Source organism: Rhea pennata, chromosome 10, assembly GCF_028389875.1.
Source record: "Rhea pennata isolate bPtePen1 chromosome 10, bPtePen1.pri, whole genome shotgun sequence".
Lineage (NCBI taxonomy): Eukaryota > Metazoa > Chordata > Aves > Rheiformes > Rheidae > Rhea > Rhea pennata.
In genome coordinates this window covers 3,658,620-3,672,744 of record NC_084672.1, presented here as the reverse complement: position 1 = coordinate 3,672,744, position 14,125 = coordinate 3,658,620, and the positions used below count along the sequence as shown (strand labels likewise).

The following is a 14,125-nucleotide window of genomic DNA, read 5'->3' as shown; positions in this document are numbered from 1 at the left end:
CTCACTCCACACGGTCTGTTTGGGAACAGAATGAAAACATTAATAAACGAGGATTTCCCCCCCCTCCCCTCCACTCCCCCCTTCTCTTTAAGCAGCAGCTAAAGCGGCGCTCGGCGGCTTCGTCGCCATCCCGCCCCCCCCCCCCCCCCCCCCCCCATCCCGCTCCGCCCGCCGAGCGGCGGCGACGGCAGCAGCAGCGCGGGCCGGGCCGGGCCGGGGCCGCGGCATGGGCGACGACGACCTGGCGTCGGAGGCCGATACGCGTGAGCGGGGCTGGCGGGGGCGGCACGGGCGGGGGCGGCGGGAGAGGCGGCGCGGCGCGGCGCGGCCTCCGCCGGGCGCGGCCGGCTGCGCCGGGGCCGGAGCGGGGCTGCGGGGGAGGGCAGCGCCGCTGTGAACCGTCCCGTCCCCGCCACCGCCGCCCCGGCCTGCTGTAATAAAACGCACCAAACGCCTTAAAGCCGCCTACCGCGAGGTGCTGCGGTGACGCCGCTGCCCCCCCGCGTCTGCGTTTTAGCCCCATCTCCCCGCGCTCGCCCGGCCCGGCCCGGCCCGGCCCGACCCATCCGTGCGCTACTAAAGCCTCAGTGATGATGGTTTGTTACCGCGTCTTGATGATGCGGTAGAGCAGGTAGAGAAAAGAGTAAATAAATCAAACGGCGGTTTGGCGTCTCTTGATAAATCAGCCAAAGCTTTGTACATTCATAAAGTGAATTTCTGTCGCCTTGAGAGCAGGTGGCAGAATATTTGCTTACCAGAAACATAGAGTTTTCCCCATCAAGGGGAGATAAGCGTTTGCAAAGAGGTAGCCTGTGTGTAGCCATTGGTATCAATAATTCACATGAATTCCACTTGTTTTTCCAAGTCCTCCTGGTATTTCCACCCAACAAAGTGTCTGTGTGGTGTGAAAATGCAGTCCCGTTAACTCACCCGCCCAGAGCAGAACGGGGGCTCAGCATGCAGCACAGAAAATTCTACTTTATTGCTCCATAAACCACATCCTCCTGCCCTCAATGAAGCAGCAGGTCCAGCACTCTTGAAAAATCCTGTCTGGTATTAAGATCTGTTTTATTTGTGATTATAGATTTGGGTTATAGATTTTTTTATAGAAACAGGAGAAGATAGAGCAGTGAGAAAATTGGAGGGTGACATTACACCCCTCCCACCCCAGGAGTCTCCAGCAGGAAAGCCCTCCTGCTCCCTCCAGAGAGACGTGGGTAATGCTGTTTACGCAGCAAGTCTCTTGCTTAGCTCCCCTACGCTGCAAAACGGGAACAGTAGTGTGTTTTGATGCCTCTTGTATCGTGTGTGGTTAGTGTCTAGTTGATGTTTTCTCAGTGTTAATGAAGTCTTGTGCATTCATGTTTGCAGCCACACGGAATTAACATAGGATGCTCGTAACTGGATTGTGCATCAGATAATGCTAAGGCAAAGGCTTACCCCTATGGAGATCAGCAGTGAAGTCAGTGGAATTACACTGATTTATACAGCTGAAAACCTCACCCAGCCTCATTTGCTTTTTGGCATCCTCGGAGTTCACCTATGTCACACGTGTATCTGGGCAAACCCTTCCCTGCTTAGGCCAGCACTTCCTTCTGGTCTTCAGAGGGTTGATTTTTGATAAAGGAAGACAACCTTGTTGTGGCTGTTACAATAACCGGGTTATGGCAACCTGTGTAGAGTGGCGCTATTTGGGGATTGTGTTTTCCCAAGCAGAAGCAACTTGCTGATGTTCTGCACTGGTTGTGTGAGCTTAGGTTTGGTTTTCTGCTCTTGCACTTGTTCACTGGTGAGGACCTTTTCACACTTTATTGCAAGAATCTTAAACATTTCTTTATATTATCCTCAAAAGACCTTAAGTGATAATCTACAAAAATAAGATTGCCTTTATTCAGCTGCACTCAGTACTGCTCAGGGTCTCAGTCAGCACTGGGACAGCTTTGTGGTAAACACAGAACAAAATATAGAAGACGGTTGTGCTCCCAGAGAGTGACAATCCTGGCCAATCCCAAGATGAGTCAGGAAGTGCTCCTAAAGACAAGGATTTGAAAGTTACGATGAGTGTAAGATAGCAACAAAGATGTGTGGTTAAAGAAGCATGTATAGAGTGAAGTGAAGACTGGGTTGATGCAAACATATGAAAGGATCAGTTTACTGCTACGGATGTTCTGCAAGGTAAAGCAATGCGGCAGTCTGAGATCTGAGCCTTTACAGGTTACTATGTGTGCTAAAAGTGGCTTTGTCACCCAGATAAGTTGCTCTGCCTAGGCTCATTAGTCTGGGTGTATCTTCTTGCTCCATGATGATACGTTTTTCTGGACTTTGGCCGGTATCTCTTCCTGGTGCTGCCCTGCCTTGTGTACACATGCCATCTTGCATAGGTCGAAGCGACAGATCGGTTTAAGAGACTGTCTGGGATGCTGCATCTCCTGTGCTACCCAGACATTCCCAGGAATGTCTTACCTCCACAGGGCAGACACCACTCCTTCATGTTCCTGTCATTTCTTTCTCTTCTTACTGAAATGGAGTAGGAGAGAGAAGGGGTAAACGAACATGGGAGACGAACATGGTTTCATGTTGCATGAAAACTGCAACATACTCTTAACTGCAGTGGAAAATCTGCTATGTGAAGGGTTAAACCCTTGTGGAAGCAATCTGGAAATGGAACTAGTGAAACCTGAGGTCAGATCTTACCTATTTAGAAAAAAATCTGTTAGTATGTTAAATGGGGGCGGGGAGTCTACAGCATGGTCTCTTTGATTAGGAGGGAACCTGTGTTCAGCTCAGAAAGCCAGGCCCCAGAACTGCCACAGCATCTTTACTGGGGGCGAACAGGCAAACTAGACTTTCACTGAGCCCCTGCTACTCTTGAACCGCAGCCAAGATCTTTGCTGTCTGCAGAACTTCTCTGCAACATGATCTCAAGAACAGAAAAGTAGAAAAGGGCAGAGCATCAAAGCCAACTCCCCAGTGGGATGTAACAGGCTGTGGGACTGACTCAGGGATGTCTCAAAAGAATTCCCCAAAGCATTAGGGCAGAGACTGAGCCCAACAAAGACTGGCACCAGCCTTGCCAAAAAACTTCAGAGCCTCCCTGTCAGGCTGCAGCAGGCCTAGAATCCCAGCCTTGTGGTTTTTGCTTGACAAGAAGGTTTGTTCGATCAAGGAGAAGGTTGCCAGGGCAAGGCTCGATGTGGAGAGTAAAACCTCTCAGTTTATGCTTGGTTGTGCAGGACAAATGCTGAGGATGGGTGCTGTAAGCACACCAACCCCTGCAGGGCTGGGGTTCTTGCTGGGAGGAGTTCTTGTGCAGCCTTCCTTGAGGCCACCGGTGTCAGCGTGCCAGAGGGAAGGTTTGTTGGGGCGTGCTGCTTTGTGCTCCTCGGCAGCGCTGTTTTAATGCCAACTCTCTGCCTTTGCTGCAGTGCTTCATTCAGAGAAGGAGTTCCACGATGCGGCGAAGTGTAATGACACGGCCAGGATGGAGGAGCTCATCAAGAAAGGGGTCGACATCAAAGCCAAAAACAACGTAAGTCTTGAGTGTTCCCACCTCCAAGCTGCAGGCGTGTTTCTGAACTGCAGCTCCGTAACACTACTCCCTCATTAGCTACTCTATTGGCCAAAGCTTTAAGAGATGACACTCATTGCTAAATAGGCCCCGTGGCAAGCAAGCAGTTTGACAGCATGCTGAAACCCATAGCACTGGCATTCTGGCCAGGCTGGAAAGTTGTGAACACTGAGGAAGGATAATAATTTATGGCTCTCCTTGCAACCAGTGTGTCAGATAGAGATGGCTGCAATGAAAGACTGATTTTGCTGCTTCTGCATGCCGAGGCTGTGGGACTGACTCAGTTCCTGTTGCAGATCTCCCCATGTTGGCCAGTAGGTTCCTGGGAATATGGGTTTGCACTCGTCCTTATTGTTTTATTCCATCTATCCATGGGAAATGATGCATCCCATTCCTGTGCTGTTATTATAGTCCATTACTGGAGTTTCTAAGGTGAACAGTGGAGGTTACTTTCTGTCGGGTAGCTGGGCAAGGAGATAGAGAGCTATGGCCAGAGGAACCTTGCATGGTGCAGGAAATTCTGCATCTGTGGATGGCAAAGGGCATTTTGGCCTGCAGCAAGGCCAGTGGATACCCACGTGCACTCCACATACATTACCTTGCCTCTCTCCTTCCTTCCCTTTCAGACAGATCGAACTGCCCTGCACTGGGCGGCGGGAGCAGGGAATGAGGAGGCTGTGCGACTGCTCCTGGACCATGATGCCCCAGTGGATGACGAAGACAGTGTATGAAGGCAAATCTTCCTTGTGTGCCCTGCAAGTGTGTTCTGGGCTTGGGGAATGCTGGGGGACTGGATACTGAGCCAGCAGTAACAGACTGCACCGTAGTCCAAGTGGATGGCATGAGACATTTCAGTACTTGGAAAGCTGTGGCCTCCCTGCAGAGAGAGGTGCAGTGTCTTTTGGGAGCAAGCCTGATTTCAAAATGTGGTGTGCTCTTCTTTTCGCCTTTTTCCCTGAATGCCCGAGACCAGCAAATACAGTTGGGAGATTCTGGGAGGTTTTCTCTGTAGCATTGGGATACTCAGCTTCCTCTGGTCATGCTGGTGGGGCTTGCTAGAGAGAGTGGCCGCCAGCAAGTTCATTTTCCCCCTCTGAACAACCAGGCTAATACACATCATTGACATTGGCAGTCAAGAGGCAGGTCTGTGCAGCTACTGAGACCATCTGGCAGGAATAATGGTAACTAGAGAGAGAATGGGCCAAAAAAAAGAGAAACAGAAACATCTGGGAAACCTCATGAAGCTAGAAGGGCAGCTTCCCTCCAGGGTGAGGATTATTGTGGTGATCAGCATTTTAGCTGAAAGTCTCTCTCTTCCCTTTTGCCTAGTTTGGGATGAATGCACTTCTCCTGTCTGCCTGGTTCGGCCACCTCCGTGTCCTGCAAATCCTTGTCAATGCTGGGGCCAAGATTAACTGTGTCAATAAGGTGAGACCACCTCCTTATGTGGCTCCATCAGGCAGAGCCAGAGAGTGACAAGGAGAGACAGGAGGGCTTATCTGTGAGCTAAGGTAAAGGCACATGACAGCATCTGCTGTGAGGGCTGCTGTCTGCACTCCTGCAGGGTGGTGTGACCTCAGATGAAGTCATCTTCACCTTCAGGCCTGAACTTATTCCTAAAGCAGCTGTAATAATTGTAGCTGTAGAGATGCACAAAGCTTTCTCAGCTCGTGTTTGTGCAGTGCTGAGGTGAAAGGTGTTACAGAAATGTGTTCAATAAATCAGCAGTCCACGTATTTACAAATAAACTTTGATTGGAAAAGGAGCACCAGTGTTTTGAAGTCACAACTAGGTCTTTGCTAACAGTAACAGGTTGTTAAAATAAAAAATTATGTCCTGCAGTCTTGAACTTGTTAAGCAAATAGTTCTTTGTCTCCTCTCCAGAATGGCAGGAACCTGCTCCACTGTGCAGCTCAGAGGGGACACATCCGAGTGATGGAGTTCATCATGGAAGACCTGGAGGATATGTGTGTGGATGAGGCAGACAAGGTAAGAAGGCTCTGCACTGGTTTGTTTCACAAGGTCTGATCTTGCTCCACTGAGCTTTGCACAAATATTCCCCTTCACCTTAGGAAGAGCGTGGCTGAGCCTCAGAGTCAGATGGTATTCACAAAGTGCCAAGGGTATCCTATGCTTTGGCAGCCAGGGCTTCCTGACATAGGCCGTTGGAGAATAGATTCAGGAGCTTCATTGCCTTTTTCTCTCATAGCTGATGCCCCAGGATGTGGTATAGTTAAGGAATAACTGCAAGTAACCACCTCCCAGCATGTTCCAGCATCAGCTGATCCATTTCTGAAGACAACATAGAAACATGCAGGACCTGGCACATGTGCTTCTCCTGCTGGCCACCACAATTCCTACAGAGATGCTTGCTCTGCTGCTCATGAGTTAAATCAAGCAACAAGAGACCTACCTTTCCCCAACAGGGTTTCTGACTCACTTGATAACTAGTGAATCATGTGTTAATTTTGTATTCTATCCTTAATTGCTCTTGGTCGACTTTTTAATACCCTCTCTTTGTATGAAACAAACATTGAAAAGATCTTTTCCTTTCCAGTGCTTGGTGAGACCAAAGTGTTTGGAGTCGTTAGCACCAGTGGGTGGTTCTGTTCAGGTTGTTTTGTTAGGATCATCCCAAATCTAAAGCAGATTAAAGGTTTACTGCTGGTGCTTTGAATAACTGTCTTTGAAGTGTAGCACTTTGTTTCCCCCTGTGGACACTAAGCTCACAGTGCAATTGGGTTATCGCCCAAGGCATCATTGTACTGCTGGCAGCAGGGAGAGTGATCTTCTAAGCCTTTCTTGGACTGTATTTCTTTCTACTTCCTTTCAAAGGCAGAGAGGACCGCATTTCACCTGGCTGCAGAGTATGGGCAGCTGGAGGTGGTGGAGTTCCTAATTGGACTGGGTTGTTCTCACAGCGCTAAAGACAAGGTATGGGCATAAAAGCACACCCAAAGCAAGAGAAAATCCAAGAATTAGAGGATGTGAGAGTTAGGGAGCAGGATACCAAATGAGGCCAGTGCAAGCAGGTTGTGAGCAGCTGTTACTGTGGTTGTGATGTGCCAGGGAGCTTCTTCTCCAGCTACCTGAAAGCCATTTGCATCTCAATCCATGCTGGATTTCTGTCCAGGACTTTTTAGATAGCATACACAGTGAACCTAGTGGACCTCATTTCAGTTTAAGATAGCTGGATTTCTTGCCTTCCTGCTGCTTCTATTAGAAAACTGTTTCAGATTCTTGCTACTGGTTACAGTCCCCTTTTCAGTCACCCTGGATATATTCTGTGCAAAGATACTGCATCTGAATACTCAGACCTGTGATACATATATCACACACACACGCGCGCACACACACACACACACACACATATATATATGTGAAATGATGGAAATGATGTTTGCTTTCAGGAAGAGAATACAGCATTGCATTTAGCTGCTAAAAATGGACATCACTCCGTGCTGCAGAAGATTGTAGACATTGGAGTGGACCTTGATGAAAAGAACCTTGTAAGTACATTTAAGTCAAGAGAAAACTACATACATTTTACCCTTTCCCTATTTAGAAATGCTCTTCTGCCATAGTCATTAGGCTGAATGGTCAGTGTTGATGGCACAAGTTTTGAAAATAGCTGATTTTATCTAAAACGTATGCATGTAAAAGCAGGACATATTTGCAAAGTGTCAGTTAAAGGCAACATCTTTCTTGAACTAGTATCCAGTTCTAAAATGTCTCATTTTTTTTCCTCCTACCTTATCACTTGATTATGTCCCTTTTTTTCCCCTCACCTTTGTACATTCAAGTGCCTAAATCATTATTGAGGGTGTTTTAAACTAAACCTCACTGTGTTTTATAGTATTGACTTAGGCACTGAACATATGGTCCTTCTGTTTGAGATCCTCTCTCTTTGATAGACCCACTTTGGAAAATTCTGTAGCTGGAACATACTTGATGACTTAGATAGCAAATATTGGCTCAGTAAAGCCTTTATTTATTCCAGGGCACACTCCCAATTAAGTTTATCAGCAATTGTTTTAGTCTTATTTGATTGCTATCTTTGCAAAGTATATTTGATTCTGATAAGATCTGAAAGAAAAGGAAAGCCATCTTATGTGGCAACTCTGATAGCATTTGGCTCCTCCAGAACAGCTGCCCTCTGTTCAAGAAGCCATAATAAAACTGGATTAATTCACTTGGGAATTTTAGTGATTTATATTTTCTTGTAAAGAAATTAGCCATGACACCCAAAAAGGGGAATCAGTGGTTCAGGGTCTTGGGTTACCAGTTCTGCCTGTGGCTCTCTGAGTTCTTAAGAGAAATGGTTTGTCTCCAATGTTTATGTGAAATTCCTGTTGTTTGCAAATGAGTTCAAGGGAAGAAATGATAATGAACATGGTTTCTGTTGTGTGGTTCATGGGCCAGCAGTTTCCAGTAGAATAAGGGTAGAGCAAGATTCTGATATGCGTTGGCAGGTAGTTGCTTCCTTTTTTTCTAACGATTGATGTAGGAGATCCCTGGCCCTCAGAACTGGTATTTTAAAATGTCATAGATTTGGAAGACAAGTGAGGGGCTTGCTTATTCCACTACTCTGTCTCAACCTTGTGTACAGAATTGCTGCTTGTCTTCTCTTTTGCCTCTCTCATCCTGCCTTGTTCCAGGAAGGACTAACAGCTCTGCACCTGGCTGCTGAGGGGGGACATAGGACTTGTGTGAAGCTGCTCTTGGAAGCAGGTGCCGATGTCAATGCCCAAACTCAGGTGAGCTCTTTGGAGGTGATTCCATTTCCATCCACTTTTCCATAGCATGACTGCAGCACCTGTAGAGCCTGTGCTCCAGGCATCCAGCTGCAGCCAGCAGCTTGTGCAGGGTTAGCTTCTAGCTGTCTTCTGGAGAGCTGCTCTCTGACACAGTGTTAGTATGGAGGAGCTCTGGGTCAAATCACTAAGTCTCTAGCAAGAGCCTCTTAGCTATTCACAATTTTTAGATTCCTCTGCATTTCTGTTGCCCCCATGGCAGGACATCTGTAGAAGGTCTTGGTTTCAGATCTTGCTTAAGAAAGCTGGAGCTAGCATGGCCCTCTGTTCCCCTTCTCTCTTTTCAGGCTCTTGCTTAGGAAAGCTGGAGCTAGCATGGCACTCTGTTCCCCTTCTCTCTTGTCAGGCTCCTGCTGCCACTTCACTGCAGTATTAACTCTTCCCCCAGGGAGTTCTCTAGAGCTCAAACCGTACAGGTGTTTGAGCAGCCAACTCACTAACTCAGTGGGAAATGGGCAATGTGGATTTGTCTGGTGGATGTGTGGCCTCCCAGGATGGGCAACCTTTATAGCGTAAAGCTATGTGGTGCCAGCACATCAGGAAGAGGGCAGAGAGTCCTGTGAAAAGAACACAAGGTTTTGCACAGACGAAGAGGCAGGTGAAACTACTCTGGGACGAGTTTCGTTGTGGAGATAGTCCCTATGAACTTTTCACTACTGGGGCATGGGGCTGTTGCAGGAGGGAAGCAGGGAAATCTCCGTGGTTAGTCTGTAACACCTGCAGCTCCTGAGGGGAAGCAGAAAAAGACCAGAGAGCAAGAATGGTCCTTTGTTTAAAAAGCACCCTGACTAGTACCCATCTCCTCCAATGTGCCTTCCAGAGGAAGATGAACTGCCTTCATTACGCAGCACTGCACGGCTATGAGGAGATAGCCAGGGTCCTCATGGATGCAGGAATCCACCAAGATGCTGTTAATTATGTAAGTCTCATTCAATGCTCTCATTGCTTCTAAAGAGACAAGGCCAATTTGTGGAGCTGTCCAGGAGTGCAGAACAAGTCTGCAGGAACCAGTGCTGCTGTGGGGCTCTGTGCTTGTGGGCAGTATTGCCAGGCCTCATTTCAGTCCAGGCTGGCAGCTACCTTATTCTAGACAGGCTGCGCAAAGCACAGTCTGTTTGGTGCCATGAGCTAAGCTCTTAAGCAAGTGGCAGGTGCGAAGATCCTGAATTCTTTTAAAGGCCAGCACTGTTGATGGAAAAGGAGCAGGGCACAAGAGTATGCAAGCATTAGTCTACTCATCAGCTGGTCCTTCATCCTGTTGCATAGCCCTCTGTGGCATTGTTCTCACTAGAACAAAAGCCTTCAGTCAAGCCTTAGAGGACATTTCAATCCCAAATGCTGTATATAACCAACCCGTGCACCTCAATGCCTTTTCCATCTTGTGTGCCGCTGTCTTCTTTCCACAGCAAAATGCATCGGCTACACACATTGCAGTGCTACATAACTTCCCAGCCATGGTGAAGATCTTCATTGATGCAGAGTGTGACCTTGACATTCCAGATAACGTAAGGCTGTAGCTCCTGTCCTTCACCTTTGGTGTATGAACCCATTTAATCCACCTTGGGGACAGGAGTAAAGACCCCTTTAAAATGGGGAAAACCTGGAAGTGCGACTTAGGAAGCAGGAAACCTGAGTAATGGTTCTGAGTGCTGGAGTGAGGTAATCACCTGACAGTGCTCAGCATGTGTACTGTGCTGTGTCCCTGGGACCTTGCAGTCTCCTTGCACAGTCAGACTCTTGCCTCCCAGCTGGCAGTGTATGGCAGAAATTTCAGGCCAGAAGATAATCTGCAAAATGTCTGGGGGACTGAAAATGGGAAGCAAGCCTAGATGTAGCTGATTCTCTCACCAAACTAGTTTTGTGAATGGGGTCTTTGCTAGCCAACGGGTAACTTAATTGTGTTTCAGTTAACATTCGTTCTTGCAGCGACATCTCTCATGATGCTACCACAGAATTGCCACATTTTGTGTCTGATTTGATTTGTTCCATGTAGAAGTCCCAAGATGCATGTGTATTACAGTGCCTAGGTATTAGGCAGGCCCTATGTCCCCGAAACAAAGAAACAGCACAGACCTTTCCTCCCTTGGCCAAACTATCTGCCTGCAGAAATTGTTTTAATAATGGGAATTAATACATTTCTGTAAGTGGCTCTAGGGAACTATATAGAACTGAGTAAGTTCCTTCTTCAGACTGAAGTGTTACCATGGAGGCTTCCCAGTGCCAGTGCTGGGATAGGAACAGACCAGGTCTGCTTGGTCCTTGGAATTCAGCTCATTCACCTCCATTTAAAAAGGGTAGAGGGGAAAGGATGGCAGACCTGGCATAGTTCTTCCAGTGCTTCCTCTTGCTACTGTTCCATCCCTTCCAGCCAGGGGGGATGCTTGTCCCTCTTTGAAATTTAGCCCTTTTTTCCATCTTCCACAGAGGCAGCAGACTTCGCTCCACATCGCTGCAGAGCATGGCAGGCAGGACATTGCTGAGATGATTCTCATTGCAGGAGTTAATCTGAAGCTAACAGACAAGGTAAATGTCATTGCAGGTTGAGTTGCTGGGGTATGGAATAAAAATATGGATGGTTTTTGTCATTGTTTTTCTTAATTTTCAAGGAAAACTAGTAGTAATATTAAAACCTGGATATTTTCAGGGCATAAGGCCTTAAAACACTGCTGAGTAGACTATTTTTGTGTTTTCCAGGCAGGAAGTGACTGGTTCTTAGGAAGGTAGAAAATAGTTCACATACAGAATAAACGTTGCTGTCAGAGTTATTCCAGTTCCTGCTATGCTTCTACTGTTATCATTGTGCATTAATATCAAAGATATTCTGGAACAATAATAAACAATGTATCCCAGGGATGACAATGTAAATGTTTTAGGGAGTTACAAGTATCTGGCTGGTATAAATCTGACAGCCAATGTCCAGGGCTTTGGCTCCAAACTGAATCAACAGAAGCAGCCTGGCAGTTAGTGTATGTGCAGGGAAAATGCTGAAAGGGAGTCTCTCTCCCTGGCATAGCTGATGGCTGAGCTGGCTCGCTTGCCTTCAGGCATCTTTCAAATCTTGTTCTTTTCTCCCATATATTTTGACACTCATACAACTCCCCCCACTCACACACGCTCACTTCATCCAAAATCATGTTCATGTAGGGAGTGTAGTTATATTTTCATAGTCCCACCAGCCTGTGTTGTCTCCTAGGAGACCGTTTCTAATCATGCGTTTGTGGACCCTATAAAATTAATGAGGTTGCATAAATCAGTTCAGCTGCATATCTGTCAGCAAATCTGCTGCGTGAAAGGCTATAAAATGCCTGGGATTGAAGTGCTGAGTTAGTCCTTTGAATGCTATGCCCATGTTGCTGGGCACGCTGCAATCCAGTGTGGGTACAGGATGTGTTATCAGCCGCTGCTGCGAGCCTAACAGCTCCCCCATGGCAACAGGGAAGATGTGCAGACAGGCTGCAGAGCCTGGATGACAACTCCTCATGCCCTGTGTGCAGTAGCTGGAAGCTAGATCATATCCAAGCTAATGCTTGGTGTCATACATCTCAGCTGGATGCATTGCTCAACAGGCCGTGCTACCTGCTTGCTCTGCCTTACCTAAGTGTTAAGAAAACATGTTAAAGACTGTGGTGGGCATGGAGATTGTCCCTTCTGAGCATGCAAACCTTTTTCAGCTTATTCTCCTCCTCCTGTAATTTCAGCAAGGAAAAACATCTTTGGATGTTGCTGCCCGAGGCAATCACATCAACTTAGCAGACATGATCATCAAAGCTGATCGGTTTTACAAATGGGAAAAGGTGAGCGGTTTACACCATCCTCTGTATTTTCCAGGGCAAATGTAGCTTTATCCTCTCCTTTGAGACTCTATGTTACCAACTGTAAGAGGGGAAATAAATGCAGGACATCTTGTGATTGCCTGGCCTCAACTTCCTCACCTTTTTTAAGAAAAACAAAAGCCCTCACCATGCCAACTCTAATTAAGACTTTCCTTATTTTAATAAAAGCCTCCATTATTAAAAGCCCCAGGCTGTGCTTAAGGGAGCAGGGATTTTCAAAGATACTTTGGCAAAGCCCTGTAGTAGAGAAAGTAGTCTTTTTTCCTTTTTTGGGGGAAGGAGAAACTGAAGCATAGTGCAGGAAAATGATTGGCTGAAGGTCACCAAATGTGTATGGGCCCTTGAGAGTTTCAACAGTGGTGCTTTATTCCCCATGGAAAAGAGGCACCTGGCCTGCCCACGAATCTCCTTACCTCTCACTAGCAGAGCAGTCAGTTCTTGCTGGATTCATGCAGTCAACCTGCCTCTCAGACTTCCCTGCTGAGGCTGAGACTTTACCTCCTGCATTTTCCCGGTGTGGCACACCAGTGTCTCTCTCCTCCCCTGGCTCTGTGCGCAAGGCACAGCTGGTCAGCCCCAGTCCCTGATCTGAAACCATACCTACCCCAAGCCTGTGCCTAAAGCAGTTTGAGCAGAAGGCGTGTTAAAAGTACAGCCAATGCCACATCCCTCACCTCATTAGACCTAGTGAGTGCATCTTCCCGCACAGGGAAAAACAACACTCTTAGAGGGGGAAAGGAAGATGGTCTGTGGCACAGGCACAGCTTCTGAAGCAACGTTCTGTACCAGGCCCTTCACAGGCTGCGCACGCAGCCCTAGGCAAAATCACTTAGCCTCTTTGCAGTCTTGCATGTAAAGAACACAAGCGTGTGCCTGTGTCACAGGGGAGCAAGGAGAGGATTCTGCATGCAAGCCCCAGAAAAAAAGACACTATAGAAATGCAAACTGTGATCCACATGGACTTGCACAGCAAAATATTTGTTAATAGTATTTGTTAACATATGTGATTAGAACAGGGTGAAACAAGAAGAAGAGGAAATGCAATGTGCCAGGATGAACTTACAGGGACCCGCAGAGCTGAGGACGTGGGAGATGGCAGGCTGGCCAGTGCATTCAAAAGATTTACCAATACCAGAAGGGCATGTGCAGATCTTAGTGCAGGAAGCATGATGGGGCTGACACCAGCAATGCCAACACTAGGGAGCACTACTATCCCAGCTGCACTGAGGCTGTCAGCAAACGAAACAAAGCAGAGCAACTGTAGATTACCATGAAAACAACATGCAGCTTAGCACTTCACTGCTAGAAGGACAGCTCAGTTACCGTCTCAAAGCAACAAGACACACCAGGTTGCATCTTCTCCTCCCACAAAAGGCCCAGTGATAACAGAGCCGTTCTCCAATGTCCCACACTGAAACTCCTGTTCTGACTTTGCAGGACAATCTAAACAGCGACTCTGACTCCTGGGTAGCAAAACACTTGACCTTTAAGCAAGATCACAGGCTGGAAACACAGCACATTCGCTCAGTAATGTGGAGATTAGCTACTAAATACCTCAAACCTGGTGAATGGAAGAAGCTGGCACATTACTGGAAATTCACTGATGCGCACATTAGAGCCATTGAGCAGCAATGGACAGGTATAAACCACAGCCCAGGTATTTTCCTTCCTTCAGTTGGACTGTATTTCTAGGAGATAAGTCTGCAGTACTAGAAAACATGAAGGAAACCAGTTTGTTCGTCTGCAACAGCCAGAAGATGGGGTTGAAATGCTCTATTTGGTGAACATGGGCATATCTACTCTCTTGAATTTGTTTTGGAGGAGAGCATGCAGCTCTCAAGCACAGGGATAGTAGTCCATTGCTTGCTGCTTTTGAGGTGGTGCCAGACCTGTGAGTTCTTGCTACAGAA

General features: G+C 47.3%; 1 protein-coding gene across 2 annotated transcripts in view; it reads left to right on the top strand.

The window, feature by feature from the left end:
• Positions 1 to 211: 211 nt before the first annotated feature.
• Positions 212 to 14,125, top strand: part of ANKDD1A (ankyrin repeat and death domain containing 1A) — a 16,417-nt gene continuing 2,503 nt past the window's right edge. The window contains exons 1-13 of one of the 2 annotated variants that reach the window (XM_062583925.1): positions 212 to 263; positions 3,426 to 3,529; positions 4,195 to 4,293; positions 4,898 to 4,996; positions 5,453 to 5,557; positions 6,404 to 6,502; positions 6,979 to 7,077; positions 8,227 to 8,325; positions 9,203 to 9,301; positions 9,789 to 9,887; positions 10,807 to 10,905; positions 12,081 to 12,176; positions 13,653 to 13,854. In XM_062583925.1, the coding sequence (XP_062439909.1) occupies positions 227 to 263; positions 3,426 to 3,529; positions 4,195 to 4,293; positions 4,898 to 4,996; positions 5,453 to 5,557; positions 6,404 to 6,502; positions 6,979 to 7,077; positions 8,227 to 8,325; positions 9,203 to 9,301; positions 9,789 to 9,887; positions 10,807 to 10,905; positions 12,081 to 12,176; positions 13,653 to 13,854 (1,336 nt within the window). In that variant the 5' untranslated portion in view covers positions 212 to 226. The remainder of the gene's footprint in view (positions 264 to 3,425; positions 3,530 to 4,194; positions 4,294 to 4,897; positions 4,997 to 5,452; positions 5,558 to 6,403; positions 6,503 to 6,978; positions 7,078 to 8,226; positions 8,326 to 9,202; positions 9,302 to 9,788; positions 9,888 to 10,806; positions 10,906 to 12,080; positions 12,177 to 13,652; positions 13,855 to 14,125) is intronic. The other variant, XM_062583926.1, reaches the window with a different exon arrangement.